This window comes from Temnothorax longispinosus, chromosome 2 (genome assembly GCF_030848805.1).
Source record: "Temnothorax longispinosus isolate EJ_2023e chromosome 2, Tlon_JGU_v1, whole genome shotgun sequence".
In the NCBI taxonomy this organism is placed as follows: domain Eukaryota; kingdom Metazoa; phylum Arthropoda; class Insecta; order Hymenoptera; family Formicidae; genus Temnothorax; species Temnothorax longispinosus.
In genome coordinates, this window is record NC_092359.1 from 22,704,136 (window position 1) to 22,728,135 (window position 24,000).

The 24,000-nt window shown below is 43.2% G+C and overlaps 1 protein-coding gene across 5 annotated transcripts in view; it reads right to left on the reverse strand.

Moving 5' to 3' along the window:
- Positions 1-1,125: 1,125 nt before the first annotated feature.
- LOC139825322 (fibroblast growth factor 18) overlaps positions 1,126-24,000 on the reverse strand; it is a 131,027-nt gene continuing 108,152 nt past the window's right edge. For 4 of the 5 annotated variants that reach the window (XM_071797968.1, XM_071797966.1, XM_071797965.1 and 1 more), the window contains 4 exons: positions 17,948-17,993; positions 14,585-14,717; positions 7,242-7,348; positions 1,126-6,630 (listed from right to left, as the gene is read on the reverse strand). In XM_071797968.1, the coding sequence (XP_071654069.1) occupies positions 6,181-6,630; positions 7,242-7,348; positions 14,585-14,717; positions 17,948-17,950 (693 nt within the window). In that variant the 5' untranslated portion in view covers positions 17,951-17,993 and the 3' untranslated portion in view covers positions 1,126-6,180. Of the gene's footprint in view, positions 6,631-7,241; positions 7,349-14,584; positions 14,718-17,947; positions 17,994-23,496; positions 23,634-24,000 lie in introns of those variants that run through there. The other variant, XM_071797969.1, reaches the window with a different exon arrangement.

Here is a 24,000-nt window from a genome sequence, read left to right on the forward strand (position 1 = left end):
TTGTGCCGTTGACTGGTGCGCGCGTTTCGTGTGAAATTCCGGAGCACCAACCCGCCCGAACGAAAGCGGATTACGGGTATTATCCGGTAAGATAGAGTTTCCGATGGGGGAGCGCACGAAAGCCGCACGCCCGAAGAAGGTAATCTCGGGATCTAGATGCGGGAACTTATGCACCCTGAAACATTGTCAACCTACCTGGTGACGCGTGAATGTACGTTGACGTAGAGGGATCCGGGGAGAGAGTAAATGCAGGAAAAGGGGTACGAATTCGGAAGAGAGAAGGATAGGGCGGGCACTTTGTGTGTAAGGATAAGGAGGGTGCACAACTCAACGGTTTCGTCGGGCCGATTTCAAGTTAAACACTTGAATGGGAGATAGTTGAGATGTAGAGCGCGAGATTTATGGGAAATAGCTCGAGATTTTTTGAGCATCAGGCGAGTACGAGAGATTCACATCTTTTTTTTCTCTACATCTCTTCCTTCCTCTCTCTAAAGGAAACCCCGATTCTTTCTCAAGCCACCGCTGCAAATAGAACAACCTCTCTCGGCTCGGCCGTTGCCGCCATCATCGGAATGTGTTTGATGTGTTTGATTTTGACTTTCGGTCTCGAGAGACGGCTCAAGTGGACGGTTGAGTACATTGACAGCGTCACAAATCCATCGGCGGTAGAAATTCGGCGTTCCCTATGAAGTCGAGTCTGCTTCTTCACGGCGGATTCCCTTTTTCGAGAAACCGCCATTTAAAAACTCTACCGCGAAAACATTTATCATGCTGTAACAGCAAATTTGGAAAAAATTTTACACGATACATTATATTGTTATAGATAAATCGGAGAGAGAAATGAGAGCAATAATGTTATGAGTGCTATAAGACATTAGACGCAGAACAAACCCGTCTCTCGGTCGGTTTTTTTTTTTTTCGTTTTTTCTCCCCTTTTTCTTTCTTTTCGCAAATGTTTCTGCAGTTTGCATAACTCGTTGGACTAAATCGTATGTCCGCTACTTTATCGCCTCTCGGAGACTGGTTTAGCTACCGTTCCTTCACGATCGTCGTTTTGCGCGCGGACTCTGCGATTATGGCCATTAGAGGGATAAGAGAAGTCGGTATGATAATAAATACGATGAATAGCAGTGTATGAGCGTGTATTTGACAGTGTTTTTCTTTCTCGTATGGCGGCACACATTATTAGAATTCGCAGTACATATGCGATTTAAGTTGGAATGTTATATTATTGCTAGTTGCTGCCGGACGTGCTATGCTCGTTCGTAATAGGTTGCTGCACATCGTAAACAGGGCGAGTGTGTGCGTGTGTACCTGTATGTATGTACGTGAGAGCGCGTGGGTGTATGTGTGTGTGTGCGTGTGTAGCTTTCGCGCTACAGCCGGGATGATTAACGTCGCGCAGCGCGAAGGCGCGATCGAAACCGATCTAATTTCCCGTCCCGCGAGTGCGACGGTCGTTGAACGTCGGCCAGTTACGAAAGTGGCTCCCGGTCCTTCTCGTAGAAAAATCTCAGTTCGGCTGTGATTGGCCGTCGTCCAAAGCGCGACGCACCTGCACAATAGCCCTCCCCCCCCCCCCCGATTCTCACCCTCTCTCGGAGTCATCCCATTCGGAAATGTGCACACGAGCACAGCACGGCCGAGGGTACATCGACACATCGATTTTAGTGGGTAAACGGGTGGGCCTCTATATTACAACGCGAATTACAGTGTAGAATATCATCATCGTCGTCGTTCGTTATACAACAATCATCGTAATAATTATTATCATCGTTTCATTGTTATCGATCGTCATCGGGTGTGCCTAAGACAAGTCGGTATTAAATATCTTACAATACACATCTTTCATATATTTTTATTTATATATATAATATTTATATTTTATCTTTCTTTTTTTATTTAGTATGTATACTATCTATCTATAGGAGAGGGGAAAGGGATAGTCAGATTCATCTCTTGTGTTCTATTCGTTTCATCTGCCGTTTTTTTTTGTCTTCTGGTTCGTCGATGGTTGAGAAAGTAAAAAAAAGGAAGGGGGGAAGGGGGCTATAGGACGGGCGGTGATGGTCTCTGCTCGCAATCGAGTCACGCGGCGATGATAAGATGATCGCAACGTCATGTGACGCTAACGGAGTTTAAACGTACCGAACGAAAATTTCTCACCAATATAAAAATATACAAACTAGACGATATAACAAACAATCGACGAAATTTTCTTCGATCCCGAAAGTAATTTCCGAGTAATGGCTCGATTACGAGTAGTATTCGATGAGGTCGCGAGAGTGTGACGCGCTGGTCGGGAATCGCATGCGCGCTTTTCGTCTTCCTTTTTTTACACATAATACGTAGAACGACAGAGTCCAGTGACACATCTCGCTTTCGAGGAGACTCGCATACTCCATAAAAATTATTCTGTCATTTTTCCTCCGCATCGCGCCGTGAACGCCGGTGGTGATTCTTGCTACGTGACGCTATGCTTACACATACAAAACGAGTTGGTTAATTTTCTTTTTCTTTAGAGGCGGAGTTACAATACTCATATTACAATACAATACATATACACGTTAGATTAGTTATCTGTTATTAAATTATAAGCGTCGGATTTTATGCCTTTCTCATGGTCATCTGCTGGCGTTTAATTTCTGTTTACACGCGACATCTTATCGTGCTTAGCTTGCACTCGCCACGTGCCGATAACGAATCACCGAAAGAAGTCAAATTTTACCGTAATTAAACGACGGTTTGCGGGGTAAAAAGAGATAAGAATTTTTTCGTAGATTATATAAAAAGATTCCAAAAAAAAAATGTTCAATTTGTGTGAAATGCGTTACAAGACTGAATTTTTGATTCGTCGTACGAAACGTGACGTTACTACGTGCACATTGCTCCCTACATTTTTTAACACACATACAAACATCATCCGTAGGAATAAGCTTTCTTATGCACTGCCACTCGTATGCAATTAAATTAATCAGGTATTGAGTATTTTCAGACTTCGCGTAAAAAGCGTGAATTTTAATAATTTAAACGAGTGAAGGGACGCGGCGTGAAGAAAATGTGTTCTCAAGTAAATTTTAATTATTTAAAACGTTAATTAAAAATCTTAGAAATGGGCATGATTTGAATATTACTCTTTATTACAGCGATGAAGTGTGATGAAATATTAAACATAAATGTAACACACTATCTCTTTATGAAAGATTTGTAACGTTGAAAATGATTTTTTTTTTTTAGAAAAAAGATATAAATAAGCTAAAACCCGATGAATTAATAATTAATGACATCGTATCGAATGGCCCGCAATTGTGACATGACGTTGCGCGAAATGATAATTAAGAAATGTGACTGATAGAGAGGGGAAGGGGATGGGGAAAAGGGTGAGCAATGAAAATGATGAAAAGAGAGCAGCGCATATCTTCATATACATATATATACGTACAAGGGTTTCTCGAAGGGTTTCTCAGGCTTTTCGGCTTTCGTAGTACCTAAACGTGATTTCAATAAATAAGCTACCTAGGGAGCGATTTCTTTCTTTCTTTTTTGGAAAGGGGGAGGGGGGAGAGAGGGGAAAAAGGGGGATAGGCGCTCCTTACGTGGCGAGTCTACGAAAATGAACCGCTCCGGGGTGCCATATCCTTGTGCCTTGTGAAAAGTTAAAACGGCGAGAGGAGGTCGACACTCGAGCTCGGAAAAAATAGAAGCGAAAAATAAGATTGCACAAGACGTTCCCTCCTCGAGGAACTCGGCGCCCCCCTCGGTCGTTCTCTTCGTCGAGTCGCCACCGCGTCATATATTCACGTACCTAGCCTAATAATACAGTCTGCGATAGCGTTCTAAGGATTAAGTTCATTAACGATAATGCATTATATTACACGCACTCACACGCGTTTCGGAGGCGAGAAATACGTATGCACGCGGAATGCATACAAGTACAATATATACCCTCGCGTACGCGGACACGCAGTTCTAACCGATCGCCGTCGTTCGAATGCACGAAAGAAGAGAGGTGTCTCAGGGTAAAGATTTCACGTGAAATATATTGTTTTAAAAAAATATTGCCGTCAAATTTCGTCGATGTCATCTTGTATTTGAGAGATAGAGGAACACAGACGAGCACTTGGAAAGAGTACAAAAATGAAAAACTACATTTTTATTCACTTGAAAAAGTATAGAAAAAATACTCTTTATCTCCGCGTCTCTGGGCATCTCCGTAAGTATCCTCTCAAAAATTACATGTACAGCTCTTTTGCTGTATCGTTAGCGTAGAGAGCTCTTCTATAAATACAAAAGTAATTTGCCTTTCTTTTTTTTTTCTTTGTTTAAATATATGGCACTTCCAGCCTTGTTTATATCAAGCCTTCAAATGTCCCGCATCTGAAACATTTTGTTCCTCCTATTTCAAAGTCACACAACGACATCGTATATTAATTTTCAAAGACACCGAATATACGATCCCCGATACACGATCTGATCGGCGCAAACCGGAGAATTGTGAATTATCAAAGAAAAATCCCATCGAAGGACTTGTCGTCGGTTGTCGGACTCGGCACGTTCGTTAATCGATCGCGCCGCGCGAGTTTGTGCGTCGGCGGCGCGGTAAGGCCTGCGTGTACATCGCGAGCACGCACGTACGCACGCAGGCAGGCACGCACACATTATTCATACACGCGGGCAGGCAGGCACGCACGCACGCACGCTACGTTAGGCGGCGTAATTAGCACAGCGAGCGAGAGAGTCTTGCGCGGCGTGAGCTCTAACTGCGCAGGCGAGCGTAAGAGCAGGCGACGGTACGAGCGTACGAGCGACGTGACAAATATTTCCTCGCTGGACCCTGGACCAGCGCCGACAGCGTTCCCGCTTTATAATTCGTCGAGGAACGAAATTCTGACGATTGTATATTGATCGTGATTTTCGTTGCCGATACGTTACGACCTGGTAACGCGTCATTTTGTTACCGAAAAGCGCTTGATCGAATCGACTGGATGAATATTAGACGCTTGTTTGTGTATAACACAAACAAATTTGTCAATTTATTGCGTTTATTTTTATTGCTAAAATACGATATTGCATTGAGATTTCATCGTATTAGGAACAAGCAAGAGACATTTTTTTCTAAAATATGCCTGATGATGCACCTTGATTGAATTTTGTATATAAACATTGTTTAAGTGAATTATATTAATATCTCGAAATTGCACTAGTAATTTTGTATTTCGCGATATATCCGAAAGACGGATGATTTCTGTCGAGCAAATTGGGAAACACGTGTCCATCGACGTGCGCCGTCCGCGCGTCTCTTTGCGCTATCATCGCGGGCCGGTGACCGCACTCGAAGCACAGTAGCCGTTCGGTTACGCTACGATTTCTACGCGATGTGAATTCCTTTCTGTTCGCGTCGCCACACGATCGACCGGGCGATAACAGGCCTGGAATGAATTTACATGGCCGGCGCGGTATCACACGTTTACCGCGACGCACGGCATCGAAAAAAAAGGTGTTTTCTCTACTAATTGGCCACGCTTCGTCACGAGACTAAGAGAAAAGAAAATAGATACAGATAGATAGAGAGTAAAAAAGAGACAGAGAGAAAGAGAGAGATAGAGATAACGAGAGCGATTCGTCGCGCGCGAATTAAAAGCCACGAGGAATCAATTAACGATTAGAAAGAAAACGCTCTTATACGTTACGAGGTACATACTTGCCTGAAGGGGGTCAGTCGGGGCAAGTGTAAATCGAACTTAACCACGTGAAATTGAGATAGCTTCGTTCGCGGCGGAAGTCCTCCGCCGATCTGGACGCTAAATCTCGACGACGGCACCCGTCTCCGCCGGCGGGAACGTTTGCTTCGGCTCCCGATGCGGGCGGAAACGGAAACTAAACGGGCGCAGCTTTAAGGCGCGCGCGCGCGCGCGTGTGTGGTGTGTATGTGTGTGTGTGTATGTGTGTATGTGTGAGTGGTGGTGCTCGGAACGAGCCGCGCCCGCGCTCTTGATTCGCCGACCGATCGAACGAATACGTGGTGCTTCGAGTCGCGAACACATGAGGCGCCGACATTTAAAGTGGGCTCCTGAACATCCCGACCGTGCGAATCCACCAGCGTATTTGGCAGTTCTGATCTCTCAGGTTTTCTCACGGGGTACGGAGGAGGCAGTCTTGATCGGCGAGCTCGCACGCGGCTCAATACTTGCTGGCCTCGACGAGGAGGCGGCTCTCGTGCCGTCTCCGGGGTCCCGAGTCCCCGCCGCCGTCCTGCCGCATCTTCCAGCGATTCGAGTGCCGATGGCGATGCGTGGACGTGTGGACGTGCTCCCTCGCGCTGTCGGCCTGCAACAGGGAGTTCTTCGTGGCCCTCATCACCGGCGACGGTTTCCTCGAGACGACGTACGGCTCCCGCGGCTCCATGCCGCCCATCTCCGCGTTCACCAGACTATTGTGGTGGTTTATGTCCGCGTGAGGGTTATACTTGATGAAGTTGAAGCACTCCTGCCTGCCGTGGGGATTCTTCATCGGCTTGCCGAACTTGTTGAAGCCGATGTAACGCGTCCCGTCGACGGCGCTCCTGTACCTCAGATAGGAGCCGTTGTATACCTCGTAAAACTGGCACATCGGTCCCTTCTGTTTCTTCGGCTGCAAATAAATAATCCACGGTTCACGATATACCATCCCGCTATTTCGACATTAACCCTTTGCAGCCCAAAATAATATCACAAATGGATTGAATATTTCGTTTTTTTTTTTAACATTAGCAATTAAATATTTTGTTGACAAAATGCACAATTACTGTAAATATTACAATGCAAGATATATAAGACTGCAAAAGATTAAAAATGTCCATACAAATCTTTTGACTATTACATGATTGAATAACGTTTTTTTTTAGAAATCGCAATCTTGGTAAATTGCTTGAAATACGGAATTCTAAATATGGAAATTGTGCGTAATTTCCAAATATAAAAATGATTAATAATGAAAAAGTACTCTAGATTTTAGCAAATTGGGTGGTACTTAACGTACGATGTATTAAGTAAAATTGAAGCTTGTAATGCACATTCTAAACGTTGAAGCCTTAAATCATCAAACTACTAATAATCCAATTTGTAAATTACAGTCCCGCGCGTAGGTGATGAATAGAAATTTACGGACAATACAATACGAGGCGTTTTACCGGCGCGTGTAAATCTACCCGAGCTCACTTAAGATGATGAAACATGTCTACTAATTGGTAGGCGAGTAATTACCAGGCCGACGAGTTTCCACCGCTTATTGAAGCAAATGTATCGTTGGCTCTTCTCCGCAAAGATGTACAGCTTCCTACTGAAATCTTCCGATTGTGTGGTGAGCATCTCTATAACATAAAAAGAAACGGAAACCTCATTGTGCGTTTGAACTATCATAATAATACAGCCATCAATTATATTATACAAAAATAAGATTACTCTTATCAGTAAAATGTAGCAAACGGTTTTATAAAACCATTTCTAAAATTATTCCTTTCCGAGAAAGAGGAAGTAGTTGCAACTTCGCGTAAAATAATATGCATTGTGGATGCAAGAGAATAACGTCGGAAGAACGTCGGAGGGAGACCTCGAGAAACTCTCGCAGTTTCTACCAACGCGGAGCTTCGATCCCGGAGGACAGGCGACAGGATGCACAAAGCGAACCGTTTTGTGCTTCGGTATGCGCGCTGGCATATTTCCGAGAAGAGACCTCGTCGAGGTTTATGGCGCGAGTTGTACCTACAACGACGCTCGGGCCCCTCTCTACCAGGCGCTCTCTTCGGCACCGGCAGAAAAGAAGAAAAGACTCGGCTAAGCCTACCGCCGAGGCTAGTTGGTGCTAATGAAGGAGGCACAGACCGTCCGGTGTATGCTTTGCCACTTAGCGGATCCTGTCGTGCCTCGACCCCGAAGTGCACGTTGCACCGTGCAGCCGGTGCAGCGCCGTCTCTCTATCTTTCTCCTTCTGTCTCTCCGTTTCCCTTTATTCTTCCTACTCCGGTGTTACGAAATTTCGTCGAGCGAGAAGCAGGCACCCTTTGTCCGTCGAATGGGAAAAAAAAGGGACCGACCAGGTACAGGTGCGCGCGCGCGACGGACGTCTCTTCTCTTTTTCTCTTTATTTCTGAGGCGAGAAGAAATATCTACCGATGTGCTCGTTGCTGTAACGCATTAGCAGAACTGGGTCAGAAGCGCGATATGTTAAGTTAAAATATCATTAACTTCAAGTTTACATTAAGTCCTCCTTTTTCATTCCCTCCATTTACGAAAAGAAAGATGTTAATGATGCAATAATCTTATATCCTTTATTTCGCGTGTAACATAAATTTGCTATTTTGTAACTATCTTTGAAACCGTTCATTCGCGTCGGCCACATTAAAATAAAAAATAGTTCATAATGTTTTACGAAACCGTTTCGCTTCGACATATGGTACGAACCATAATGAGAAAAGAATCAAAAGGCAAAAGTTTTGTCCTCTCGCTGATAGGTTTGTCTAGAGCCGATCGCAATGTTTCTCGGAAACTTTGTGACGGAAGGCGCAATCTTAAGACCGAGTGTTTGCCCATGGGTTAGTAGTGCGGCATGAGTTCCAGTAGTATAGAGAAAATAAAGGAGGCGAGTCTGCAGGGTGGCCCATTTGCCGTGGAGCCTCGTTAAATTCAAGTGGTTCTCGTCGGATTCCCTTCCAACATCGAAATCAAGAATGTCCCCGAACTGCCTCGTAAAGCCCTTCTTCAGCTCCGTCTAATTCTTCCTCTCTCTCTCTCCCTCTTCCTCCGTTCTCCTACTTGCACCTCTTTCCCTTGTCGCCTTCCACGGGTCTTCGCAGACGAAAAAAAAAAGTGAGAAGCAGAGAACTTAATCTGAAACTGCTATCTCACTAGCCTATGGTGTGCAGTCTGCGCCAATTAATTGCGCCACTTACGCTAATTAATTGGATTTAGCTCGCAATGGGATGTCGATTCCGATAGTATCATTAAAGGGAAACCATTGTTTTTATCTATCATTTGACTCGACAGAGTCCCTGTGAGAAATACCTACATGATTACGCTCCCTTTAACGTGACGATCGATAGATTTTATGAATACTGACGTACTAATTTGTAAATAGTAATTGAGAGATACATTTCAAGAGCACTTGTAATTGAATAATTAGTCATAAATTACGCAATCACTTTGCAATTTAAATAAGCGACAAGTGCACAACAAAGTAAACAGCGTTTCTCGAATAGTATTATCTTGTATAAAAACAACTGGACTAGATCACAAAACTTCATCATAAAAATTTTTATATATTTTGCTATTCGATAAAAAAATTTTATAAAAGCTCAATTATAAATCTTTAACAACAAAAGATTATAAATCACTTTTTCAAGCAATCCATCAATTACATGATACAGATGCTGCACTTAATAATTTTAATGCATCAGATATTTGATCAGAAAATTGTAATCTCTCCAGCCGATCAGTTGCGATCAATCAATCGGTAATTAATTGGCAAAAATAAAACCTCGAAATTATTTTTATCATCATCATGAAAACAAATATGATTTTATACAAATACCGATAAAGTTGATAACAGACGTCAACAACTTCGTTTTTTTGAGAATCAGCTAACCGTGGACAGTTTGTCGATTAATAAACGGTAAAATGTTTCACGAAGCGGTTGGTGATATGATGAAAACCAGTTTGAAACAAAAACACACACAACATAGCTGCGCTATCTTAATACGGACTTTATCAGAAATATTGAGGGAGTTATACGGGATATGGAAATTTGAGCGTAGCGAAACTAGCGTATCGATAATGAGACAGTGAATGTGCGTTACATGATAATATAAGTATCGCAGTGGTCTCGCAAATAAGTCAGAAACTATCGAGCACGGAGTCGATGGTCCCTTCCTTCCGGTTTGTGACACCGGAATTTTAAGTATGCGCCGCGCAATATCTGCGGTACACACAATGGCGGAAAAAGATACGATGATAACAACCCGAGCGATGTTACCCGCGCGTTTCACAAAGTCCTCTATACGTGTTTGTTCGCTCCAGTTACCCATTACCGAACTTTCACATTTCCGGTACCTCGTCGCCGTCGACATCGTCGGCGACCGAAGCAATCGCGGCGAAACTCCGTCCGTCGCTCCGTCTCGAAGCGATGGTTATCGTTATCAAAGAAAGGAAGTGAGGCCGGCGCGCCATTTCGAGTGCTGACGCGTTTGTTAGTAAGTTGCCAGACGCGCGGAGTTTCGAGACAGCCGTCTACGGCGCGTTGATTTCAATCTTCCATTTGACGGATCTCCTCGGACGATGAATTTCCCCCCACCCCCCTCCGAGTGCTAGAGCGTGTGCCGGACGCAATAAGCATCTTGATATCAAGGGAAATACTTCGTGAAATCGAGGAAACGTTTCTGTGATGAAATATAATAAAGTACTCGTCAAAACGAATTATTCTGCACGATTCTGCGAGTTTTCAAACTGTATGACCGAATTAAGAAGATAAAAAGTGACAAGAAGAAGAAATTAAAAGTGCAATTACAAAGCAAAATTATTTTTATAACAAATACTATTTGCAAAATACAAAATTCTGAAGCTTTACACGTAAAAAGTATTCCGATGCCTATCCGCAATCGATCGATTCGGCAAGATGTAATATATTTTGCCGAAAAAAGGTGCGACATCGGAATTTATTCATGACGCACTCGCGCAAGCTCGGCGGCGCGTATGAGGATGAAGAGAAGAAGCCACTAAATTTTTCGCTTCAAACCTCTGTCTTCTCTCCCTCAACTTCCCCCTACCCCTGGCCCATCGGCACGTCGCCCTCGCTCTGGTTCCCTCTGATCGGAGCCGCCGCGAGATTAGAGGCTGCCAAATGAATTAAAAGCCAATTTTAATCAAAAGCGGGCACCGGCTTTTAGGCACGATTACTCCGGATAATAACTGGTAGGATGGGCCTGCGCGTAAGAGGAAAAGAGCAAGGTAGAGGGAGAGAAGAATGGATCCCATATATTACTTCTACGTGCTCCTCGCGATATAGGAACCAATTCGCCGCTCGTTACAGGTTCGCAACTACCCGCATTTTTCTATCGCGCGTCGAAGCCAACTACTTAAACGGTTTTATCTCGCGATCGAGCCTCGCGATGCAACCTGAAAAAATTTATCAGACTTAGGGATATTCGCCTAGCTTGGAGAAACGGAGAAAAAGAAATTACACGCGATTACCACCGCGGCAAGAAGCATCGATATGGCCATTAACTGTTGATGTAATGCCGGCCTTGGTACAAAGGTGAGACGACGCGTCGGGCCGAGAACCACTGGGGCGCTACAATTTCGCGGCGTCGGCGTTATGAAAGCTATAATACAACGCGCGAGGGAGAGATGGCCGGGTACCGACCGTGTAAAGCGCAAGAAAAAGTCAAAAGGGAAAGGCAAGAAAGAACACGGCGTATAGACGCGCAGCTCTCTCTCTCGTTATGAGCGCGCGCGGTATAATAGCGAACCTGTCATTAACACCTAAACGCACGATTGGCCGATGCGCGAGGATGCGTCCTCTCCTCGACGATGCACAGTAGACGAGCATCGGTGCATCAAGACGGACCAGGAATGCAACGTGAGGTATTACGGGATGGATCAAAGGTGCGACAGGTGAAGGTCTGGTTTATCGGGCTGACGCGGTAATCACAGCCCACCGCGACTCGAATAATTAAATTCCAGTCCGGGCGATCGCGGTGCTGATGCCGGCGCAACCGATTTCCCCGCTCGTAATACGCCCCGTTCAAATCTCTATCGCTTTCCCCCCTTTCCGTCGTGTCGAAATTCGCGCGGGTGTCAGTCCGAAGGACACCCAATTCCGGGACATCAAACGTCAGACGCTTCGCGAGGTGTTTGGGGGATCATTTAAGCGCGGTAAGTATGTCGCGTCACGGTAATTATAAGTATAGCGTGTCATGTCGATCGCATCTGTGTTTGCTCTCGGCGTACGAGTAACGAAAAGTCGATAATTATTATTTACCTTGATTGTGGATAATAGTTATTATCGTGTTATTAACTGACGCGCACTTGAATTATGACTTATCATTCCGGATTGGAGTTCCCTCTCGTTCAACGTTCCCATGTCTTCTTGTACACTTCTAATATTATTCTACTTAAATCACAATTTAATATATTAAGTACATCATATTAATGCAATGATTTAATTAATAGATGCGTTAAACGTTAAAAAAATAATACTTTATAATTACGTAATTCTTTTAATTATTTACTAGTACCGATATGTGACGATGCTAACGGAAAATCACTATTGTGCATGAGATGGCATGCCTCCATACGTTGTACGATTTTAATTTTGTTTAATAAATTAATGGAATTTTGACAATGTGATAATTTATCTGATATTTAATAGAAAACAGACATCAGCTGGTATTCAACAACAATTCGTTGCGCGACAACGGAGCTTCAGAAGACTTCAGACTTCCAAAGATCTGTCATGGCGCATTCTTCCTCGAAGTCTGGTACATGGCTCCTCAAGGACTCTCTCACAGTGTCTCAATCCCCCCGTGCAGCAGCACACGCCGCACCGTTCCAAGTCGCGAGAGGGGCTTGAGTAATCGCTGGTCAGGAGAGGCTCGTTGTCGGCAGTTGAGTGCCGTGAGAGGTGAGAGAGCAGAGTAACAGAGGGAAAAGGTGGAGGTAAAAAAAAGCAAGAAGGTAGGAGGAGGCAAGAGGGGGCAAGAGATGGAGGAGGAGAAGGAGGAGGAGGTACGCAAAGGTGATGGATCTCGGGGAGGTGCAGACGCGACGCGCAGCGTGCGGCGCGAAAACTGGCTCCTCTGTTTGCACAAGCGAGCGCCTTCTTCCCTCCTTCCGAACCTTCCTTTCGTCCCCTACCTCGCCGGCAATCGTCTCAAGAGGAACCGCCTCGTACTCGCGCCGCGTGTAGGGCGGACAGCCCGTACGCTCGTTTCGTCCGAGATATCACGCGCAAAGTTTTCGCGGACTCGCGAAATTGCGAGAACAACCGTCGCGGGAGGAGCATTTTGGCAGTGAGGGGGAATCGTATGGAAGTTAATGAAACTTAAACTATGATATGGAGTTTCCTAGTATATTAGCGGCTCTTTACAAAATCTCGTACTGGCAAAATTTGACAATAGAACCATATTGCGCTGCGTGAAATAAAGAAAGAATTCATACGTGAATTAAATTCGTTTTATTGCACAAATATGTGTGAAAAATAAGTAATATAAAGTTAAGGAGCTTTCAGTTTTCAATTCTTCAGATATTAATAACTTCAGACTCCAAAATCTCATTAGCCACCTTCGTTTGAAAAGAGTCGACTTTGGACCGTTATTAGGGTCATCGGCAAATTAACGTGAACGAGTGAGTTGTGCGAGACAAACAAGAGAGAGGCGTTTATTCATCATAATTCTGTGTCAGCGATTTGCGCGGTTTAACCGGACATTAACCAGGGATACAAATGTTTAACAAACGTTTAATAAATACATCATCAACATCATAACATCCTGTTCATAAACAAGCGTTGCTTTCATGGCGGATTTATGTGTAAGGAGATAAAATACAGGTAGAAGATAAGCGAGCACTTATGTAAATGTCCCGTATATTTTATTGAATATCTCCTTTCAACTTTTCGAAAAATAAGGATAAATTCTTTTATTTCTGAACAATCCGCTCGTAAAACCGATTCCAATAAATAGAAATTCGGACGAGATACATTCCGTGCACGATAAAGCAAACGACGAGAGTGTCTAGCCGAAAACAATCAAGACGGGATAAAAGTACGTCGTAATTCATCGAGACTCCTCAGTGGCCGTCTTCTTTTACTCCTTTTATTTCTTCCACGATATTTGTGCGTCCGACGCACTGTTCGCGGAAATAGGACTGCAATTATTAGTTCGTAAAAATGGAAATTCATCCCGGAAGACCCCGCCGTAGAGACATTCGATAGCGAAAACGAGAGAGATAAGGTTCCTGACCTACCGAGGTCGATCGATAAGAATCACAATAAATTAAATTCTTTACTGCATCGTACCCGGATAAAAATCCTTTTCTTGTAGACAAAACTGTCTATCGAAATGATAAAGAAATGCTAACTCGATTCGATTAACATAATTAATTATCTTATTCCACAGATAGTCTTATTATACTACGAGTACCATAGTATCTCTTTCACTTTAGAGATAATTAGTATGCAAATCATATGTCAAACATATAGAGCATGTTTATCAATTGTCAATATAATTAATAAATTTTGTATTATCTTAAGCTAAGTTTCACAGCTGTGATAAGAGAAATCTTTCGTAAAGAGAAATTGATTTTAATAATTCAACCACATTTCAAGAGAATGTATCTTTTTAATATAAAATGTAAAAAAAATTATGAAAATATAATGGATACAAAAATATCTTGAATTATTTCCGCAAAATTTGGAAGATATTTCGGAAGAAAAACAACAAAGTGTTATAACAGCTACAAAATAGTAGGTACTCTTTATTAAAATAAATGTTTTATCTATCGCATCTAAATTATATTAGCAACAAGTGAGGCATAATGATTTTTGCGGTCTTACTTACGGTAGGGTGCATTGTGATCGTCGCGTCCCATGGCTTTGATCGAGCGGCCTATTACGGTAACATTGCCGCTGCTGCACGTCGAGTAGAGACTCACGGAGCGCACCATCGCCGGCACCGCCCCGCACATCACCACCTGCAATTAGAAAAGCCTCCCGTATATTCCAAAATTTCTTAGCCACGACAATAAAGAAATTGGTAAGTTGCTTTATAAGATGCTCAAAATAATCTCTTTAAACGAATCGCAAATCGAGACGTTCCAGAAGAAAAAAATTAGCAAATGACTTCAACAGCAGTGTTTCTAATGTCTCAAATCAAATCAATTTTACAATTTATATAAAATCCAAGATTTATGAATATTCAAAATGTCCGTTTTATGGTAGTGTTTCTTCAGTCCGGAATTATAAATTACATTTTATCTGCGATATTTAATTATTCGCTGGCATATTACATTACATAAAAGAGAGAGGTGCAAACATGAAGAGATTATAAAGAGGAAAAAAAGCAACTCCAAAAGCGGTCCAAAATTAGAATCGCGCTTTATATTATCCGTCGCGAATTATCTGATAGTTTATCTCTCGTTGAATATAACGATAAAGCTGGCGGGATAAGAATTCGCGTGGCATGTTTTCAGAACAACGACCGAACGGAGAGTCGTTAAGAACGTCGAAATTCTTCCACGGCCGCTTGAGAAGAACGCTTTTACGGTCGGTTCACATATCACGACATCGAGTCATTCCTTGATCCGCCCGCGCGGATCCTTCCCCGCGATAGATGCGCGCGGATAAAAATGCGCCGTGTCGGACGAAGACGGAGAGTCGTCGTGCCGGCCACTCGGAGGTGATGGTTGTACGCTGATGGCAGAGATCTCGTTAACGAGCGGACACGAGCCATCCATTAATAGTCGCCGAAACTGGCGTTTCGTTTATATATCAAAAGTGGCGCCGACAATGCCATAATAGCCGATGCAACGAGCGTTAATCCGACAAACATCGAAGTAGAAAGCTTACACCACGATCGAACAATCACGATACTCGAATGACGCATGAATCTGCATATATAATAGACGTGACATTAGGAACGTTAATATCGTAGGTATGTATATGACGCGTTTCTTCTAATATAAGTTATAATTTTGTACGGAATTCGTTAATATGTATGAACATCTAAATTATGATATTAAATTGTGTGCAACATACGTCCTTGCAGTTAAATGTCAATATTTCTAAATTGATTACTCTTGATGCTCACATTTTTCGCGCATTACGCGTCAGAATCAAATGCTATACACGTTTACTTTAGAATTTATCACAAGGAAATCCCGCTGTGGTATAACACCGCCGTATAGTGAACGTACATACAGCGACGAACAGTAATATGTGCGAACGAGAAGAGCAATTAAATTCGCATTGCAGGATTTTATTGCAGTTCCCTAATTCTGTAACACGAGCCTTTTAATACGTGAGATGGTAGATCGTATTTACGTATATAGCCCATATATAGCCCAAGAGACGAATAGAGTTGGTATAGCACCGTTGATAGCTTCTCTATAGTTTAACATACAAAGTTAAGTAGATCATATATACTTTCGCAGAAACTGTTTAAGACGTTGTCGCACGCAACAAATTCTATATTGAATTCTGTGTTGCAAATGTACGCAGTATAATCGCGCTCGTCCGCGACGCGCCGCGTATAAAAATTCGACACGCTAATTGATTCCGCATCATCACCATGATATTCGCATTATCATTTAATCGGCAGGACTTTCAAACAATAAGGAAACGAGCGAGCGAATGATGACAATTGTCAGTTCACAAATAGCTCCTCGCAGTTTTATATTGGCTGTTCATTAAATTCTCACCTAACAAACGTATCGTCAAGGCGATAGCCTCGGGATACGCTCGTCGCGATTTGCCACATGCGGTTACTCCAACCGGCGACATCTAAATTTATCGCTCGCGATTAAGCCGACCATCTATTTAATTATTTATTGGACCAGCGAACCGTTTACTGCACCGCTCAAGACCGGTATCGAGGATACATAAATCTCATTTAAATACGATTCGAGTCTCCGCTCGATGAGACTGTCGCGCGAATTGTCCTTATCATCTTGGGAAGTCGAGCATAGATCTTCATCAATTTCGAAAGCGTAATAAATGACGAGTGCCATGCGAGCCCAATCTCTACGATACTCAATGATTCATATTATATGATATTTAAGTTCAAAAAACATTTGGTCAGTGACGAAAATTATTTTGTTATCAAATCGAGAATATCATAATTTAACAATCTAGGTTTTTTACTAATCAATAATCAATACCCATATAAATCAAATAAATTACTTTTAGTGCATTAATATCCAAATGTGGCTAATCAGTTTATTTATTAACAATTTAATAAACTAAAAATTGGTAAGTTAAAGTATGTTAAAGTACGTTCAAGTATATATTGTAACATATAGACAGTTTAGAAATGAGAGAACCAAAGGAGAAAGAACAACTCGATATATCATGCACGCATTTAATCAAAACGCAATGGCAAGCTAACGGTTCCGTAATGAACGCCGTCGTAGGTACTTAAAAAAATTCAAGCGACGTCAAAACTTATAGCGCTTCGCGGCGCCCACAGCGGGAAATTGAACGTACGCCGCAATGAGTTAAGATGAGTTCAAAGCCGGCAGCCGCCGCTCTCGGCCATATAAATTGTCAGTGCCTGTAAACGCGTAGGAGTGGAAGCGCCGATCATTAATCTATGGCAGGTAAGGTGCGTGCCGGCGTAATCGCCGATTTACTTGATTCTTGGCACGAGTTTCAGCACGCGATCCTCCCGGGTCCCGACCTCCCCGTACAGGAAATATCTCAGATCTGACCCAGTCATCCTCGCCGTATATCTTTACATACGTTCGCGAGCTCGGAAGTAGGCGATTTTGCGGCTTCAGCGGAACTGCGGCTCGGTATAATACGAACTCTATGCCGCTCGTTACCGTCCGCGAAACTAGGCCGACTGATCATCAGATTACCTTTATGCAATTGGCTCGTGCTACAAATGTCGGTCGCGTTCGAAAAGATAAGATTACAAACCGATCGTAGCGCGATAAAAGTGCCAGTATTGAGTTTTCCGTACTTTTATATTTGATTCCTCGATAATCTTAATAATATAAATATTTTCAATTCTTCACGGATTACAAAACAAGGTGATATTACTAATTAACTATGACATATATATCGTAGCCACTTATTTTCTCTGATAATTTTCTCTAACTTACTTCTCTACTTATTACGAAAAGATGCATGTATTTGTAGCACAAAAGAGTGAGACTAAAATTTCTATAAATGTTATGAAAAGATTATATGTGAAAATACTCACCATCAGGAGGCACAAAATCTTCGCTAAAACGGCAAGCTGTGGTAACCTGGAAACAACAAAAATATACCCGTTAGTTAAAAGTACCGATCGGGATCGCGAATGGAATATGCAATAAGTCCGTTTCATCCAATTTGCGGCGATTCTAAGCAATCATGTATGCAAATAAATTTCGTGTGATTATATAGTAAGCTCGCGCAGTCATTACTCCCAATCGCACAAATTGAAAATACAAGGTGCATTTGATAAGTTGTAACTGATAAGCGAAACTGTGCACGGGGTAATTAGGACTAAAAAGATGTCACAAATAGATTACACTAAGTCCGCATAAATCATATGCCTCTTAACCTTAAATTATATGGCTGTAAAAATTTTATAAATATTTTTAAGAATAAATGAGATAATAATTGCGCTTTTCGTAAACTCTATAATTAAACGACATCAACAACATTGTCCAAACTTTGAAACAAGATTTAAAAATGTGAATAATTAATACTGATTATAGTGATTATCCCTAAAGGCACAGAAATATCGTTTTCAGCCTGCGAAGAAGTGACGCGAATGAGATCTCACGTAAAATCAACGATATTACCAACGCGTGTGTGGGAAAGGTGCATTGGAGAATCGTAGAATAGTGACGCGGCGCGGCGCGCCGCGCCGCAGGTTGTAAATGATAACCCAGTTACATACGAGCTACATGCGGCGAGCCGCCGCAAGCAGTTGCGCAATGCAAATGCATCTCGTGTTACAGAACACAGGTGAAACAGCGGCCGCGTCCGCGGCCACGCCGCGCCGGTATACGAACTTTCGCTACTCGTTCGCTTTAATTCGACTGGGTTATTGGCTCGCCCGTGGTACCGCGGGGTGGACCAAACGTGCCTTTCTTTCGCCTCATCCCGCCTACCTCGTCTCTCAATGCACTCGATGTACCGTGTGGAATGCCGCTTGGGCGGCCCCAATCCACTTAAAACATTCGCTTTGTCTCTCTGTCGAACGCGCGTCCTCGCGAATGAGCACGGCGTCCTTCATCTCTCAACTATATCAGGTTTTCATCGTTATCTTCAGTCTTCCCCTCTTTCGTGACGCAACCCCTTATAAGAATTGCGATTAAACGCCAATCGGATCTAATTTTTCGGACAATGCATGCGTGCGATCTCCGCACGTAGAAATTATCTCCGTTCACATAGAAAATTTGTGACTGGAAGACATAAGTTTCAGTTGACGATACAGATTTTCGCCACGACTTTCTGCCGTGCATTCATCATACTCCTTGCGCGATATACATCGGGTCGTAACGCGGAGTGCGGTACGGTGTATACGCAATCGACTCGGGTTTCGAGGTTTAATTGCATTGGCGCGACTGCGGCAGCGGTGCGACGCGACTCGATGCACAACTGGATTCGGTATTGCTGCTGGATATGAATAAATGATTCATACTTCATTAAACTAACAGATTCTTTTGTATAAAACGCCTCTAAAAAAAGTCTAAAAGACAGGCCTGCGGAATAGAAAATTAAGGAGAAAGAAGTCTAATCACGTACCGTGATTAATATCATTGCGAATTATCGTCTACTATAGGTATATGATTTGAAAAAGCTCTTTCTTTAAAAATAAAGATAAAAATAATAATACTTGTAATATTATGAAAAAAAATCTATGTATTATACACGAGAAAGAATCTATATAAATAGATCGCGTTTGATCTATCGCCATCCGGCGCGGCGGGCACTCTCGCTTCTTCTACACTGAGAGCCACTTGTAGAACGTATCGTGTCACATACCGAAGTATCTAATTTACGTCAGCAGCGTCAATATCAATTTTTCAATTTTCACATCAACGAAGACCACCGCCTCTAAACCAAGGTGTACGAGTATCCCACTCGCGCCGGGATGCCGGTTTACATAATTGCAAACTTAGTCACAACGACGTCCCGCTGACAACCTCTTGCTAGCCGTTTCATTAAGAGCCGTGGATCACCTCGGATGCGATAATACACGCCGGTGTACGGCGATGAAGGTAATCGCCGCGCGCCGCGCCGGCGTGCGGCGTCGAAAGGCGCGAGGATATATTAACATTCGGATCTCCCGGGACGTCTTACGTAAGGCGGAAAAATGTCCGAGCGAGATGTCCGTGAGATGTTTCGCGTGTCATCAGGATGGAAAGAGTGCCGAGGACGAAGAATTCCAGCCTAGACTATCTCGCGTTAATCACGAGCATCGAATGATATTCTTGGTTTACCGTGCGAATCATTTTATACGTCAATAATTCGTAATTCGTCACTTTTACTTATTTCGATATTATCTAAAATTTATAGATTAATTTATTAAAAGAGATTTAAATAATAAATCGATGTAATTTTTACTCAATAGTGAGAAAGGAGGAAGAGAGACTTGTCACGCGTCTCGATACCGATAGCGTGGTACCACGGAGGCTGGGATGCATGCGTACACACGCGGCGCCGAGCTGGACTCTGGCGCGGTTGGCGTTACTACACACGTGGCCACGTCACGGAATTCCGAAGAGTCGCGAAATTCCGGGACGTCGTGAAATCCGACCGTGACAAATTCCGACACGCAAGATCGGCATGCGCGCGTCACGCGTCGCACTGGCGCACTTCGTGACGCAGCATCCAGTTAATGCTCGTTACTTGCGTCTTGCACCGATATCCGTTAATAAAAGACCGAGTGTAAAAAAAGAATACTGAAGTCACCGAAGAGGTACGTGAGCGCACGCGCTTTCTTATCGTTTTCTTTCGAGGAAAGTATATAATAAATGATAAGCATGCGATTTCATAAGAGAGATCGATCCTAAACATTCTAGAGTTTCTCCAAGTTTTATCACGAGGCAGTGACAATGAAAAGTATTACGATCGGGCGATAAAAGTAACGATGTCCCTGGGTCCCTCTTCGTTACCGATTCATCGGCCATAGATTGGAATCCGAAGGATGTCCCCAGAGGACGACGCGAGAGACATGTCAACGTGGCGAATGAAATCGCCGTAACTCACCCAACGATCGCCGTAGACATAGCTGCGAGTCTCCGCCTCGGTGTGTCATCTCAGTCCATGCATTGTAAATCGTACGAATTACGACCAGCTAGCCGCAATAACGACTCAAGCATGTCGTTTCGCCGCGAATTCTCGCGGTTTCCGTTATAGGATAACGCACGATCTGCGACGGACACATTTGACAGGTCGATGACACTTCGGCGCGGTTCGATTCGGTTCGGCTCGATTGCACTTCTGTCCCGATCGACTAGTCCAATTTCGAAATCAGCGTGACGCCGACCACTGCGTTACATCGTCGTTGGAATTCAGCGAAGTAAACCGTGTGCCGATTACGTCGTCACGACGCGTCAGTCGCACTCGCAGTCGCGCGAGATTAACTCCGCGGGAAAAGCCCACGACCGAGCCTATATACCTTTTCGGCGTTAGGTGCAGGCGATGAATTCCCGTCGCACACCCATCGAAGCCACAGTCCGTGAGCTTTCGAGTAGAGGTTTAACCTGGATTACGCCGTGATATCTACATTAATCGTAACGCTGACGTAACACGCAAAGTCCTTTCAGTCACGAGAACGGTGGTTCCCCGGTAAACCGACCTATCACTCTATCAGTTAGGCGTTGTTAAAACCTAGTGTAAAAGCGTCATTCGTATTGTCATTAAATCTTTCGATAGAATGCCAAACTGTAATGATATAACATCGATCCACTGTTGACAGGACGTCAAACTGCCCGCACAAACCGCGAATGGTAATTAAATCACCTCGCACGGCGAGGAAACGACAGTGGAGTCGTTGATGCGCGAAATCACTTCTCTTCTCCGGAACGACCTTTTCGAAACACTCGCGCTCGATCGCGATCGTAGATTCGATAGATCACTCGGTACACGCGACTCGGTAAGTCACCGAGACGGGATCGGCACGGTGAATGTTGCCGGCGAGGATGCGACCCGGCATGACATCCCGGACCACGTGAGGACTCATCCAAAGGGGGATTTTGGTGGGGATATTTGTCGCCTGCCGCGTGAAAAACTGCCAACACTTGAATAGGCTCCGACACGACGATGAAAAACGCGACTACCGACCCGACGCCGATGACTCTCAGCTGGACACCGCCTGTGTCGCCTAAGCGGCGTACACGGATTTCGTCGCATGACTACACACCCTGGCCCCCGACATCCCGAGGATGTCATGCCGGAGGATGATCGTGCTCGTTGTCAGCGTCATTTAATGAGCGACCTAATCGATCACCTAGGTCGTCGTCCACGAAACTGCCCGGCGCGTACATCCGAACTTGTTTGTGTCGTCAACTAAATGAATTGCTATCGAGCGACGCGTTTGGCATATCGTTCCACGCTGCAATGTATATTGGTATAGACGTAACAAAGTTACGAGACCGTGTTAACCGGATAAATTCGGGTAACGCAATTTTCTTTAAAATCGGAAAGCTATCTCAACGAGTTTACGTCATTTAATATATTTGATATTAACGTTCTATTATAAAAATATCAACTTTTATATCGCGGCGTTACTTATTGAAAGGCTGAAAATAGCCTTTCAGTAAACCGTTCCAATAGACCTTCCAACGTTATGGCGAGAAGGCAGATAAACGACGACGTCTCCATTGAGGATAACCACGAGATTTACTACCTTTGTAGTGCCTATGCAGCACGAGCCGATCTACGCGAACGCCCCGAAAGGAAGAAGTCACCTGGCGTCGCGTCACAAAGGCCTACCCCGAAATGTTTCCTACATTGCCGTGGCAAATTGCGACAAATCACGCGTGTCAATGGATTCACAGACGGCCACGGCAAATTGTCGTGACCAATCGTGGCGGCAATGCGTCGCATCGCCCAGCGTCGCGATCAAGATCAACCCGTAACGCGGGTCACGATTTGATTTAGAACCAGTAAATTCGACCGCTAACTGACCGGGCCTAATCGCGCAGCGGACGCAATACACAATCATAGTAAACCGCAATCACATATTCTTGGCACATCTGCAGATCAACGATTTTTTCTTTCTTGATTAATACGCGTAAAAAATGGCGCGTTTCTAAAAAAATTTGCTCCGTAATAATGCGTAAGATAATTGATTGAAACAATTTTACAATTTCGCTAAACGCTTCATAAATTTGGGATAGACAGAGATGCTGCGAAATATAATTATAAGTTGTCTTATTTGTCCCAAGAGAGATTTTGAAGTTAGAGTGAGTCGTTAGTAGATTACAATACTTAAAAATAGGACTGCGAGACAAATATCCCACAGCGTTTTATGTCAATAAAGAAGCGTCTTATCGCATTCATCATAAAAGCCTAATCTCCTTCAACTCAGAAAAATCTTATCAATTTACTTCCTTCTGATTATTCCCGAATCATATTAATATAAATAAAAAATATTTCATGTTTGTTTTTTATATATGCACGCATAGAGAAAATTTAGATTTCCAAATTATAACAATGATATCAATATAATATCAAAATTTTTACAATTTCGACATCTAATCTGAAGTACATTGTAAATTTCGTATAAAAAATTAAATTTGAACTCACCCACATGTGCGCGCTTCGCTAATGACCAAGACCGGTGACTAGTCGGGAATTGTCGCGACTATACAGTTTAAATTTGGCTTTTTTTGCCGAATTTAAGTATGTGTCATTCGCATCATTTCCATGAAGAATATCTGTTAATCCGCTTACTTCATGCGGCTACTTCCGAATTCCAGGAGATTACACGGACCATCATCGAATTTGTCATCGCGACGCTTTCTACGACATGAATAATATTCTATTACACGTGCATCAGATTATTACTCAAAATATTTCATTTTTCCGAGAAAAATCTAATTGATTCTAGTTTAACTTCCAAGTGTTCACGTATATCAGTTATCATAACTGGAATGCAACTGATACGTAAATTATGCTAATTAATATCATGATTAATGTATAAAACACGCCTGCTGTGCAATCAATTATCATGATTGATCGAATTGATAATATTTTTTACTAATAGTACTAATAATTACTAACAGTACAAAAAATTAACGTAAACAGTTG